This window comes from Lipotes vexillifer, unplaced genomic scaffold, assembly GCF_000442215.2.
Source record: "Lipotes vexillifer unplaced genomic scaffold, Lipotes_vexillifer_v1.1 scaffold663, whole genome shotgun sequence".
NCBI classification, from domain to species: domain Eukaryota; kingdom Metazoa; phylum Chordata; class Mammalia; order Artiodactyla; family Lipotidae; genus Lipotes; species Lipotes vexillifer.
Genome location: NW_006788963.1, coordinates 1,075,713 through 1,089,998, shown reverse-complemented (window position 1 = coordinate 1,089,998; position 14,286 = coordinate 1,075,713). Strand labels below are relative to the sequence as shown.

General features: G+C 36.3%; 1 protein-coding gene across 1 annotated transcript in view; it reads left to right on the top strand.

Moving 5' to 3' along the window:
• Positions 1-14,286, top strand: part of AKAP9 (A-kinase anchoring protein 9) — a 151,628-nt gene that overhangs the window by 13,013 nt on the left and 124,329 nt on the right. The window contains exon 2 of the mRNA XM_007461897.1: positions 8,987-9,241. Coding sequence (XP_007461959.1) covers positions 8,987-9,241 — 255 coding nt within the window. The remainder of the gene's footprint in view (positions 1-8,986; positions 9,242-14,286) is intronic.

Genomic DNA, 14,286 nt, shown 5'->3' with positions numbered 1-14,286 from the left:
CAGCAGGAAGTTCTAAATACATACTTTAAAAATACTTAAATATGTTTCACCTGCAAAAGAATATATATAAAATATATAGATAAGAAAAATAATTTTCAAAAAATGACCTCTATGCCTCTCACCCAGTTTAAGAAATATACACATTCAAATACATTTGAAACCCTTCCCAATCTAATCCCACCCCCTCTCTACCTAAGGTAACTACAATTCTGAATTTTCTTTATCAGTGCCTTGCTTTTCTGTACCACATATGTTTACATAATATATTAGTTTTGCTGTTTTTGAACTTAATGGTGTCATTATAAGCAGTATTTAATGATTTTCTTTTTGTTCAGTATTATGTAAAGATGTTCACACCTGCATACTATTCCATTATAGGAATTTACCTCATTTAGCATTCTCATATCAATGAGCATTTGGGTTGTTTCCAGTTTTTCTGTTACAAGCACGTGCTGTGTTAACTTTTTGCCCATTTTCCGATGCATATGCCAAGGGCCTAGAGGTGTGCAGAGATCATAATCCCATGGTCCCTCAGTCCTCGGGGAGTAGTGAGTGTGTTGTTGTGTTGTGGAATGAGATAGGAAGAGGAAGCAAAACCAAAGCCAACTGATATTTATGTCTTTATTATACACCCTGACAGATTATTGGAGCTGTTGATGGGCACTGGATATCTGACAGGATGGGCCATTGAAGTGACCAGATATAGCACTTCTTTTATTTTTTAAGTCGATATTTCCTGCAAAAAAAATATGCGTATAAGAGAATAATATTCTATTATCTGTGGCTTATAAGTGAACAAACCTCAGATGATAAGCTGGCATGTATTTTTGCTGCTGAGGGTGATAGCATCTGTTACAGATATACCTTGTTTTAGGGATTCTCCTTTACATGAACTGCTATTTATTTGTTTATTTTTGATGAGATTAAGCTTTATACTATGCAGAAACTAGATAAGGTTGGGGCAAAATGCCATTGTTCTCACCGTTCAGTGTTAGCAGTAAATGAAGTGACAGTGAAATGAAACAGAAGTTGGTGGCATCTGAACAGTGAGGTGTAATAATCTGTCACTGTTAGCAGTTATGCTTATGGGATGTCTGGAGAGGGTGTCTGGAGAGGCTGATGAAAGAGGCCAGGCCCCAAGACAGCATAATTCCTGGGACTTCTGCCTTATTTCTGTCTTTTGGGATGAGATTTTTGGTAGATGTGTAGTTGAATTATATCCTTTTAAAAATAGTGATATTAACATATGGGCCCATAGTTTTATTAGTGAATATTCTTTACAAATCTTTGGGGGAGGGAGGGAGGCAATGAAAATCTTTCAGAAAAGAAAACAATTACCCATAGTCTCATAACCTACAAGTAATCACTATTAACAGTTTGTTCATTCTTTGTTTCTATGTATATTTTTAAACTTAGCTTGAATCATACTCTGCATGCAGTTTTGGCCTCTTTTCTCCCCCAGCTTTATGTTGAGGGCATTTTCCCACATTAAATTTTTTTTGAAAACATTATCTTTGACAGGTACATAATATTATATAGTATGGTTGTATAGTAATATAACCATGGACCTGATTTATCATTTTAGGTTTTTTTTTTTAGAAACTATACAGGTATTCTGAAGTTCTGAGGAATAAGCCTAAAATTATTGCTTATGGTTCCTCTTTTCTGTAAAAAAAAAAAAAATTATCTTTGTTTTCACTCAACAAATTTTTATTGAGAACCTATATGCAGGCACTATTCGAGACTTAAGAGTATTAAATAGGCTTTGATTTTGAGTAAAAATCCCTGCCCTCCTGGAGCATATCTTCTAGTTATTTGTTCTGCAATAATAATTTGACTTCATATACTTCTTATAGTAACATGAGCCTAAAACAGTATTTTGATAATTTTATATACTTAGAAGTGATTTGTTCTAAACACTATACTGTAATCATTCCACTTTTTATTCTGTATCTTTTTTCATTTGGGCTCATTTAGTAATAGGTGCTGTTTATTGAACTTTTTTTTCAAGCAACAATTAAAAAGAAACTTTTATAATGTAGAATTCTCGTTTTTCTTTTACATAATTAAGTGAGAGTATGGTGAAGAAAAAGGGAAAGGAACAGTTGGAAAAAACTTTTCCAATTTAAGCATTAAAAGCTGGAAGAAATTTTATTTATTGATTGACATATAGTTGATCTACAATATTATATTATTTTCAAGTGTACAACATAGAGATTTAATATTTTTATAGGTTATACTCCATTTAAAGTTATTATAAAATATAGGCTATATTCCCTGTGCTGTACAGTATATCCTTGTACCATTTTATACATAGTAGTTTGTACCTCTTAATTCCCTACCACTGTATCTTGCCCCTTGCCCCACTGGTAACCACTAGTTTGTTCTCTATATCTGAGTCTGTTTCTGTTTTGTTATATTCATTTGTTTGTTCTGTTTTTTAGATTCCACATATAAGTGAAAACATACAGTATTTGTCTTTCTCTGTCTGACTTATTTCAGTAAGCATAAAACCTTCTGGTCCATCCCTGTTGATACAAATGGCAGAAGTTCATTCTTTTTATGGCTGAGTAACATTCCATTGTATGTATACCACATTTTCTTTATCCTTTCATCTGTTGATGGACACTTAGGTTGCTTCCATATGTTGGCTATTGTGAATAATCCTACTGTGAACATTGGGGTGCATGTATCTTTTTGAATTAGTGTTTTTGTTTTCTTCGGATATATCACCTAGGAGTGGACTTGCTGGATCATATGGTAAAACTGAAAGAAGTTTTAAGAGATCCTTCTAATCCTCCTCTTCATTGTACAGTTGAAAAAACTGAGTTCTCTTGAGGTTAAGTGGCTTGTCCAGTGTCACATAGCTAGCTTATTAGAGTCTCTGTAAACAGAACAGTCCAGTACTCTAATATATGTAATCCATATTCTTTTTCAAATATTATTTTCACTCAAAAAATATTTGGGCTTACTATGTGCCAGACAATGAAATGTGTTAAAATTTGCAAAATTAAGGTAACTTTCAGTTCCAGAATCCGTTTTCTTCTTAGACGTGAAAGTGTTCCAAAACTTTGAGAAAAATTCTGCATTGAATGAGGTTGTAGGATATAAATAAGACTGCTGGCTCCATAAGGTAAAGTCCTGTGGTCTTTTCCATATCTGATTTCATCGGGTCTATTTGGCACTGTTATTTTCCAACAGTTTGTATTTTGTCATATCGTTGGAAAATATTCTTCAGAGCATCTTTAAAGTGTTGCTTTTGTCTTCTTTGTTTTCAGTTGCCCTACTTCAGCTCTACATACAAATTGTGTTTGGGTCAACTGTGTTATTATTCTGTGTTTTCATAGTTAGGTCCCTGAAGTTTTGTTGTAATAGCTTGTACAGCATTCTTGTTCAACATTCATTAGGGAATATCACAAAGGTAAAGGCTGCACGGACAGGTACAAATAGTTACATAATTAGAATTAATTAGGATTTCTTAAATTTTCTACAGTAAAAACATAGCTACTTACAGCTGCTTTCGAAGACTAGAGAAAGTAGATAACATTTTTAAAATATTTTATAATTTCTTGGTGTATGTGTGTGTCGTGTGTGTGTTTTTTCCCTAGTGTTGTCAAAAAAGTGTTTTGGTGATTTCATTTGTTCATGCCTTTAAACTTCGTGTTGTAGATTTAATGTTAGTGTTTTTAAGTTTAATGACAAATGAAGGAAAAGAGCTCAGAATGCATGGAATGCAAATTGGTATAATGGAAAGAATACTGGATTTGGAGTCAGATGTTCTTGTTCTATTTTGCTACTTTCGGGCAGGTAACTCATATTTGTCTTCAAATCTCAGCTTCCACATTCTTTTCTCAATATTTCATGACTTCTCCCTTACATTCCCATTCAAATTAAGTCTTTCTGTTTTAGACTTACTTTAGTACCTATACTTTTTCTTCAAAGCACTTTTGTGTCTTGAAATGATATATTTCTGTATTTGTCCATATTTGTTTAATTTTTTTCTTCCTACCTGGATTACAATTCAGAGGAGTAGGGTTTGTATCTGTTTCATTACTACCTACCCTGCACAGGGCAAACACATGATAATTTATTCCATAAACACAATAAATATTTTTTAAATAAATGAACTACTCACTACTGTCTGTCATATGCCAAGTTATTTCCTTCACAGCTGTAAAACTCTGCAACCACACCTCTTACAGAAAGCCTTTTTTGAGAAAATCAGGACAAGAGAAGTTTCCGTACTACCTCCTTAAAGATACATAAGACTGTTGAGTTTACAAAATTGTACACTAACTTTTACCTTGTTTCTCACAACTCAATGAAATAATCGGCTGGCCTAGACTAAAAGATCCTACTGTTAAGACAGTGTATTTCGACTCATGTCTAGCTTTGTGCCTGGCAGATAAACACCTGATGAACTCTCAAGAAACAAAACAGATTCCAGTTAGTACTTTTATTGAAGTGACACTATAAAAACTTGGCTTTTTTTTTTTACAGCATTAAAAAAATTCCTTGTTTTATTGAGAATGATCATTTATAAATAAATATTGAGTTTATGAAATAAATTATTAGTCATTTTTATTTAATTATTCTTGTTCTGGTCAGGGTAAGACATTTGCTTGAGATCTGAATTAGTTTTGAAAGACAAGTGTATATAGACATATCTTTCCAGTAAATCTTGCAGCTATTTCCGTGCCTGCATATGTTAACATTTTTATAATTGGCTTCCAAATGACAAACACAGATGTCTGTAGTCTGAATTTCCAGCATGTTTTAGAATAAATGTTTTTCCAGTAATTTAAAGTGTACCATTGCAGTATCAAATGATTAGCTAATTGAATAGAGTTTCTGGTTTTTGCTTATCTGCCAGCTTGCCATTTTTCAGATTTAAAATAAAAATAGATAGCTATTTATGATGTGATTTATGATGTGATCTTGTTCCTTTTCTCATGTTTTTACAAAACAGAACTCTTCCTAAAAAGCTATTATTTTTGTTTTTCTGAGAATTTAATTTTGTCCTTTGTTTAGTTTTTCTGTTTATTTGTTTTGCCTAGTGGGGTAGAGAGATTATGGTGAGAGGGAATATTTTATGTTTTAATTCATTTAATTGCCACTTTGAATTCTGAGACCATGGAACTTTTTTAGATAGTGGAATTAGATATGCCAGTTTATCATCTTAGTTCTTAGGTTCTGTGGAACAGTGCTTAAAATTATTGCTTAATGTTAACTTTTCTATAAAAGGTATGTTATCTTTTTTTCACTCATCATGTATTTGTTGAGTACTGTTCTAGATTTTGAATATATAGCAGTGAACAAAAGTTCCTACATTCATGGAGTTTACCTTCTGGTTAATTGTTCTGAAAAAAATAATATGACTTCATGTAATCAATAACATAGGCCTGAAACATTGTCTTGGTAATTTTATGTCCTTAGAATTGATTAGTTCTAAACACTGTAATAGAACTCTTCTCCTTTTTTTTTTTTTTTTTTTTTTATAGCTGCGTTGGGTCTTTGCTGCACGCGGGCTTTCTCTAGTTGCAGTGAGCAGGGGCTACTCTTCACTGTGGTGTGTGGCCTTCTCATCGTAGTGCCTTCTCTTGTTGCAGAGCACAGGCTCTAGGCCTGCGGGCTTCAGTAGTTCTGGCACACAGGCTTCATAGTTGTGGCTCGTGGGCTCTAGAGCGCAGGCTTAGTAGTTGTGGCGCATGGGCTTAGGTGCTTTACGGCATGTGGGATCTTCCAGGACCGGGGCTCGAACCCTTGTCCCCTCCATTGTCAGTCGGTTTCTTAACCACTGTGCCACCAAGGAAGCCCCTATTCTACTTTTTTTTTTTTTTTGCGGTATGCAGGCCTCTCACTGTTGGGGCCTCTCCCGTTGTGGAGCACAGGCTCCGGACACGCAGGCTCTGGACTCGCAGGCTCAGCGGCCATGGCTCACGGGCCCAGCCGCTCCGCGGCATGTGGGATCTTCCCAGACCGGGGCACGAACCCGTGTCCCCTGCATTGGCAGGCGGACTCTCAACCACTGCGCCACCAGGGAAGCCCCTCTATTCTACTTTTTATTCCATATCTATTATTAACGTTTTCATTGGGTTCATTTAATAATGGATACTGTTGTCTAAGGCAGCGGGTTTTTGGGGGGTTTTTTTTTGTGTGTGTGGTATGCGGGCCTCTCACTGTTGTGGCCTCTCCCCTCGCGGAGCACAGGCTCCGGACGCGCAGGCTCAGCGGCCATGGCTCATGGGCCCAGCCGCTCCACGGCATGTGGGATCTTCCCGGACCCGGGCACGAACCTGCGTCCCCTGCATCGGCAGGCGGACTCTCAACCACCGCGCCACCAGGGAAGCCCTGGTTTTTTTTTTAATCAGTCTTTTTATAGTACAGGATTTTAGTTTTCTCTTTTGTTATGTATTTGTACATATAAATAAATATTAAATATAAATTATATATCCTAACAGAGTTGGAATTTTAAACAAAATCTTCATCATTGCCCTGATATCCTCTGCTGTCTGAATATACTTTTTAAATCTTAAGAATGTAATTAGCATTTTTTTGCTTTTGCATTCTTTCTGAGGGATCGTTTTAAAATGTCCCTAGACTTTTGACTCTATTTACAGATAATATATAACGTGTTTCAGTTGGTTTATTTTTAAGAATGAATTTGCTCTCCAAAGTAGTTTAAATGCATTCCAGCAGCTTAATAATGTACAAATAGAGGCAACTGGTCTTGCATCTGTTCCTTAAGCAGATAGTAGAATAACTGACTAGTTGCTGATGAACTGGGGAAGAAATTTAAATGTGATATATTTTTATATTGCAAGGTCAGTGATCAGATATTTCTGACTTATTAACTAGACACATTTGTTAAGTAAATAATACATATCTATAAACTTTTCTTCATTTACAGCAGACAAAAGTATAACATATGCTGTATGTTATTCTATAGATTCTAGTATTTGTCACATATTTTGATAGTTAATGATATCAACATCATCAAGATTGCTTTAATCCTTTATATCATAAGACATTTACTGGCCATCTTTGTAATTGGTCTAATTTATATATTGATATGTTTGTATGTTTCCTCTGTTTCCTCTTTTTAAGGCACAAAGGGCTTACACCTGTTTTTATGCTTTTGTTTCTCTCAGAATGACTGAGTTCAAATTAAATTTAGGAATTGATAGTTAATAGTTGCTTCATATAAAATTTGGAAAATTTATGCACCAAAAAGGAAATTTCAAGTGAGCATAACGAAAAATACCTGTAATCCCAAATCCAGAGACAGACCAAAGTTGTTATGGTTATATTCTTCCAGAATTTATCCATGCCTCTGTGTATAATGTTATTAAAATTTAAGATAGGTATAATTCTTGAAGGCTGTGAGCCTGAGGCCTGCCTTATCTTTGTTAAAAGAGATGCACTTAATTTTCCTTTTACTAAAAAAGGTTATATTGCAGGGGGCTTCCCTGGTGGTGCAGTGGTTGAGAGTCCGCCTGCCGATGCAGGAGACACGGGTTCGTGCCCCGGTCCGGGAAGATCCCATATGCCACGGAGCAGCTAGGCCCGTGAGCCATGGCCGCTGAGCCTGCGCGTCCGGAGCCTGTGCTCCGCAGCGGGAGAGGCCACAACAGTGAGGGGCCTGCGTACTGGGGAAAAAAAAAAAAAAAACAGGTTATATTGCAATATTATACCTAATGTTGTGTATAAACATTTACTATTAATAATGGTTTACATTAATATTTTTAATATTAATAATGGTTTGCATTAGTATTATTTAAATTGAATTAATCTATTGTTGCCCAAAATATGTTATCCATACTTCTGATACAGGTAGTGATGAGATATTTTAGGTGATATCCTGATCCAATATTAAATAACAGTGGATAGTATTGTAAATTTTAAAAAAGTTACTACTTTTCCAGGTTTCTTTAACCAGGTTTCTTATAAGCCAAAAGTCTGATACTTACAGATCCTTAGCACCCCTCTAACACTTGCCTGTTTCTCTTAGAACCATCAGCAATATATCTAGCTAAAATTTTAATAATACAGTTTTATTTTTCACTGTATTCATTTTTTTTATTTTTTAAAAAATGACAAGTGATACTTTTAATTTATGTCAAGGATAGAAAGTATCCTTTTTTTTTTTTTTTTTGCGGTATGTGGGCCTCTCACTGTTGTGGCCTCTCCCGTTGCGGAGCACAGGCTCCGGACGCGCAGGCTCAGCGGCCATGGTTCACGGGCCCAGCCGCTCCGCGGCATGTGGGATCTTCCCGGACCGGGGCACGAACCCGTGTCTCCTGCATCGGCAGGCAGACTCTCAACCACTGCGCCACCAGGGAAGTCTGAAAGTATCCTTTTAAAATAAATTTAAATAAGAAAAGTACAGTAGTTAAAACATATTAAGTAACTGGTAAGTTTAGGTGACACTAGGATATGGCAGAAATCCTGATGATGGTATGCAAATGATTAAAGGCTAGGAGGCTTTACTGTTTGATACTGAAAATATTTATAATTTTTCCCATTATAAACAAGTCTGCAATGATCATTTGTATAGCTAAAGCTTTTTGTGTGAAATAATTACATTTACTAATATGCATAAGTGGAAGTCGTAGAAATTCCACAAAGCAAATGCATTTAGAGCTCCTATGTTTTCATATAATTTCATATCCAGAGATTATACTCTATCTAAACAGTGAATGAGAATGCCTGTTTTTTATTCTACCCAACTCTGGGGTAGAATAGACATGATATTTTCTTTAGACATGATATTTTCGGTTCTTCTCAACATTTGAACAGCATTCATTCAGAAATACCTACTTTCTTTGCAATTCATTAGTCATTTTTGTGTTAAACACAGTAACCATTGTCCATTATTTTGTCATCATTTTAGTGATGGGTTGATCTTTTGACTCCAAATCTACTTTTTTCTTAGTGCTGATAAAGAAAAATTATCTTTGACAATAACGATTTTTTTTTTCTGTAGCTTGCCCAGTTTCGACAAAGGAAAGCTCAATCTGATGGGCAGAATCCTAAGAAGCAGAAAAAAAAGAGGAAAACTTCAAGTAGTAAACATGACATGTCAGCATACCATGCTGTGAATATTGAGCAATCACAGAGTGATGAGATGTGCACAAATAGTTCTCAGAGATTAGGATCAGCTGTGACTCCTGAATCCACAATAATGAGAACTCTACACAGTGGAGAAATAGTTAAACATGACCAGGTCTTCTCTGTTGAAGTAAGTATTCATCCAGATTTTTAAATACTAGCATTCTAAGTGTAAAGTTGTTGTAATGACAACACTCATTAGCACCCTATGTGATTTTTGTGAGCTTGATTTAACAAACACTTACTGAGCAGCTGTATTACACCAAAGATTGAGCACCAAGGATACAAAGATAAATATGACAGTCTCTATCCTTGAAAGTCAGTCTAGTGGGGGAGGTGGTTGTAAGCTAGGCTGTGTACCTTGATTAGAGCCATGCTAGCAACAATGCACATGGTGCCCTAAAGTACCATGATTTGGGGGAATGCCCAAATCAGTCTTGTGTGTGTTGTTTGGGAAAGTTTCCAGGAAGAGAACCAAGTCTGGAGGTGTAAGTTAGAGTTAGCTAGAGGCAAAGAAGTAGGGCAGACAACCTCCATGCTAAAGAATCAGCATTCTCAAAGACATGAAACAGTGTGATGTGATTTGGAAACCTTAAGTAGTTTAGTTTTAAATGGATCTCAAAGTGATCAGGATAGGATGGTGGTAATGGTGAACAGAGGGAGGCTGTACCTGGCCCATAGAAAGTTTTTCTCAATAATTGCTAATTTTCTTCCTCCTATTAATGATGGAATTTTCAAGAATAAGCAGATGAGGGAGAAGTTAAGAGTGGATTGGGTGGTGGGTGGGATGGTGGAGCTACCAGCTAAGACCAGGAGTAGAGAACAATGGGATGCTTAGGAGGAAGAGTGTTGTACAAGGCAAAAAATGATCCATTTGGATTGTGCCCTGGCATATTTAGGTGGAAATAGAATTTAGATATACAGGGATTTGAGCTTTAGTCAAGAGTCAGAAATGTCATAGAGATTTGCTATTCATCATAAAAGTGGATCTGAGTTTTTCCTTCTTAGAGTTTTTTGAACATTTTAGATACATAGATTAATGTTTTTCATCAACTTTGGGAAGTTTTCAGCCATTATATCTTTGAATATTCTTTCTGACCCTTTCCTCTCCTTCTGAGTCTCCCTTATTCATATGTTAGTATGTTTGTTGCACAGGTCTTTGATGATCTGTTCATTTTTTTAAATTCTTTTTTCTTTTTCTCAGACTGGATAATTTCAGTTGAACTATACTGAAGTTTGCTCTGATTCTTCTTCCTCCTCAGATCTCCTGTTAAGCCCCTCTAGTGAATTTTACATTTCAGTTACTTTACTTTTAACTCCAGAATTTCTCTTTGGTTCTTTTATAAATTCTTTCCTTTTTTATATTCCCTATTTGGCAAGGCATTGTTCTTATAATTTTCTTTAGTTTTTTAGACATTATTTCCTTCATTTATTTTACTTTTTAAAAAATAGCTAATTTAAAATCTTTGCCTATTAAGTCCAATATCTGTGCTTCCTCAGGGACAGTTTCTACTGACTACTGATTTTCTTGTGTATGGGCCATACTTTCTTTTTTCTTTGTGTATTTGTAATTTTTTTTTAAATTTATTTATTTATTTTTGGCTACATTGGTCTTCTTTGCTGCAAGTGGGCTTTCTCTAGTTGCAAAGAACAGGCTACTCTTCATTGCGGTGTGCAGTCTTCTCATTGCGGTGGCTTCTTTTGTTGCGTAGCACATGCTTTAGGCACATGTGCTTCAGTAGTTGTGGCGTGTGGGCTCTAGAGTGCAGGCTCAGTAGTTGTGGCACATGGGCTTAGTTGCTCCACAGCATTTGGGATCTTCCTGGACCAGGGCTTGAACCCATGTCCCCTGCATTGGCAGGTGGATTCTTAACCACTGTGCCACCAGGGAAGCCCTGTATTTGTAATTTTTTGTTGAAATCTGGATCTTTTGTATAATACAATATAGTAACCATGGTGCTTGATTTGATTTGAAGATGTTTTTATTTTCATTTTCTGCCTAACAAATCAATACTTGGGCTTTCACTGGAATTTTAGCATTTCAAGTGCAGAGTGTCTTGTTCACCATTTTATCCTCAGTAGCACAGTTCTTAGTACACAATATGCATTTAATCAATAGCCATTTAAAAGAATAAATAAGTGAGCGAACCATAAGGACTTGCATCATGAAAGTGGTTTTTTTTGTTTTTTGGCCGCATTGGGTCTTCATTGCTGCGCACAGCCTTTCTCTAGTTGTGGCGAGTGGGGGCTACTCTTCGTTGCAGTGCACAGGCTTCTCATTGCGGTGGCTTCTCTTGTTGCTGAGCACAGGCTCTAGGCGCAGGGGCTTCAGTAGTTGCAGCATGCAGGCTCAGTAGTTGTGGCACGCGCGCCCCAGAGTGTGCACACTTCAGTAGTTGCAGCGTGTGGGCTCAGTAGTTGCGGCACACAGGCTCTAGAGCACACCGGCTTCAGTAGTTGCGGTGCGCAAGCTCAGTAGTTGTGGCACATGGGCTCAGTTGCCCGTGGCATGTGGTATCTTCCCAGACCAGAGATCAAACTGATGTCCCCTGCATTGGCAGGTGGTTTCTTAACCACTGGACCACCTGGGAAGTCCCATGAAAGTGTTTTAGATTTAAAAGAGGGTCACATAAGTTAGGAACCACTGCTACAGGATTTTAGAATAGGAGTAAGCTTATTTCTGTTCCTGGCATCATTACTACATCAGAGAGGAGGTTGACTTGGAACTTGATCTTTTTTTTTTTTTTTTTAAAACAGTTCTTCAGTTTGTCATTTGCCTTTTTTTTTTTTTTTTTAAAACAGTTCTTCAGTTTTTCATTTTCCTTTTTTTTTTTTTTTTTAAATTTCTTTATTTATTTTGGCTGTGTTGGGTCTTCGTTTCTGCGCGAGGGCTTTCTCTAGTTGAGGCGAGCGGGGGGGGCCACTCTTCATCGCGGTACGCGGGCCTCTCACTATCGTGGCCTCTCTTCTTGGGGAGCACAGGCTCCAGACGCGCAGGCTCAGTAGTTGTGGCTCACGGGCCCAGTTGCTCCGTGGCATGCGGGATCTTCCCGGACTGGGGCTCGAACCTGTGTCCCCTGCATCGGCAGGCAGACTCTCAACCACTGCGCCACCAGGGAAGCCCTGGAACTTGATCTTGAGTGCTGAATAAAATTCCCGTAAGTATAGATGAGAAAGGAGACAGTGATGCTTCCTGTTTGGTTTTTTTTCGGTTTTTGCTTTTTTTGTTTGTTTGTTTGGGTTTTTTTTGTTTTTTGTTTCTGTTAATTTTTGGGGGCTCATTGGACAGGTACTTTATTATCTTTCCCCATTTTGGAGGAATACTTCTCAGACTTCCATGTATATACAAATCACATGTGGGATCTTTTTTAAAATGTAGATTCTGATTCAGCAGGTCTGGGTGGGGCCCATGAATCAGCTTTTTAAAATTTTTTTAATATTTTTAAATTGAAATATAGTTGATTTACAATGTTGTGTTAGTTTCTGGTGTACAGCAAAGTGATTCAGTTATAAGTATATATACATATACTTATGTATATATATGCATCCATATATATGTATATGTACTTATTCAGATTCTTTTCCATTATTACAAGGGTTTATTACAAGATATAGAATATAGTTCCATGTGCTATACAGTAGGATCTTGTTGTTTATCTATTTTATATATAGTAGATTGTATCTGCTAATCCGAAAGTTCTAATTTATCACTCCCTGCCTTTCCTCTTTGGTAACCATAAGTTTGTTTTCTACATCTGTGAGTTTGTTTCTGTTTTGTAAATAAGTTCATTTGTGTCATTTTTTTTAGATTACCCATGTAAGTTATATCATATGATGTTTGTCTTTCTCTGTTTGACTTACTTCACTTACTATGATAATCTCTAAGTCCATGCATGTTGCTGCAAATGGCATTATTTCTTTTTTTATGGCTGAGCAATATTCCATTATATATATATATATATATATCACATCTTCTTTATCCATTCATCTGTCAATGGACACTTAGGTTGTTTCTGTGTCTTAGCTATTGTAAATAGTACTGCTATGAACATTGGGGTGCATGTATCTTTTCCAATTAGAGTTTTCTCCAGATACATGCCCAGGAGTGGAATTGCTGGATCATATAGTAATCATATGAGTATTATGTTGGCTGTCAGTTTGTGATAAATAACTTTTATTATGTTGATATATGTTCCCTCTATACCAACTTTAGTAAGAGTTTTTATCATGAATGGGTATTTCACAAAAATAAACTCACAATGAATTAGAGACCTAAACATAAGACTGGATACTATAAAACTCTTAGAGGAAAATATAGGCAGAACACTCTTTGGCATAAATTGCAGCAATATCTTTTTCAATCTGTCTCCTAGAGTAATGGGAATAAAAAGAAAAAAAACACCTAATTAAACCCAAAAGCTTTTGCACAGCAAAGGAAACCGTAAACAAAATGAAAAGACAACACACAGAATAGGAGAAAATATTTGCAAGTGATGTGACAGACAATGGATTAATCTCCAAAACATACAAACAGCTTATATGGCTTAATATCAGAAAAACAAACAACCCAATCAAAAAATGGGCAGAAGACCTATATAGGCATTTCACCAAAGAAGATATACAGATGGCCAAGAGGCACGTGAAAAGATGCTCAACATCGCTAATTATTAGAGAAATGCAAATCAAAACTACAATGAGATACCACCTCACACCAGTCAGAATGGCCATCATTACAAAGTCTGCAAACAATAAATGCTGGAGAGGGTGTGGAGAAAAGGGAACCCTCCTGTACTGCTGGGAATATAAATTGGTATAGCCACTATGAAGAACAGTATGGAAGTTCCTTAAAAAACTAAAAATAGAGCTAACATATGATCCAGTAACCCCACTCCTGAGCATATATCTGGAGAAAACCATGGTTCAAAAGGATACATGCACCCCAGTGTTCATTGCAGTGCTGTTTACAATAGCTAAGACATGGAAACAGTCTAAATATCCATTGACAGCTGAATGGATAAAGAAGATGTGGTACATATATACAATGGAATATTACTCAGCCATTAAGAAGAATGATGGATGGACCTAGAGTCTTTCATACAGAGTGAAGTAAGTCAGACAGAGAAAGACAAATATCATATGATATTGTTTATATGTGGAATATAAAAAAATGATACA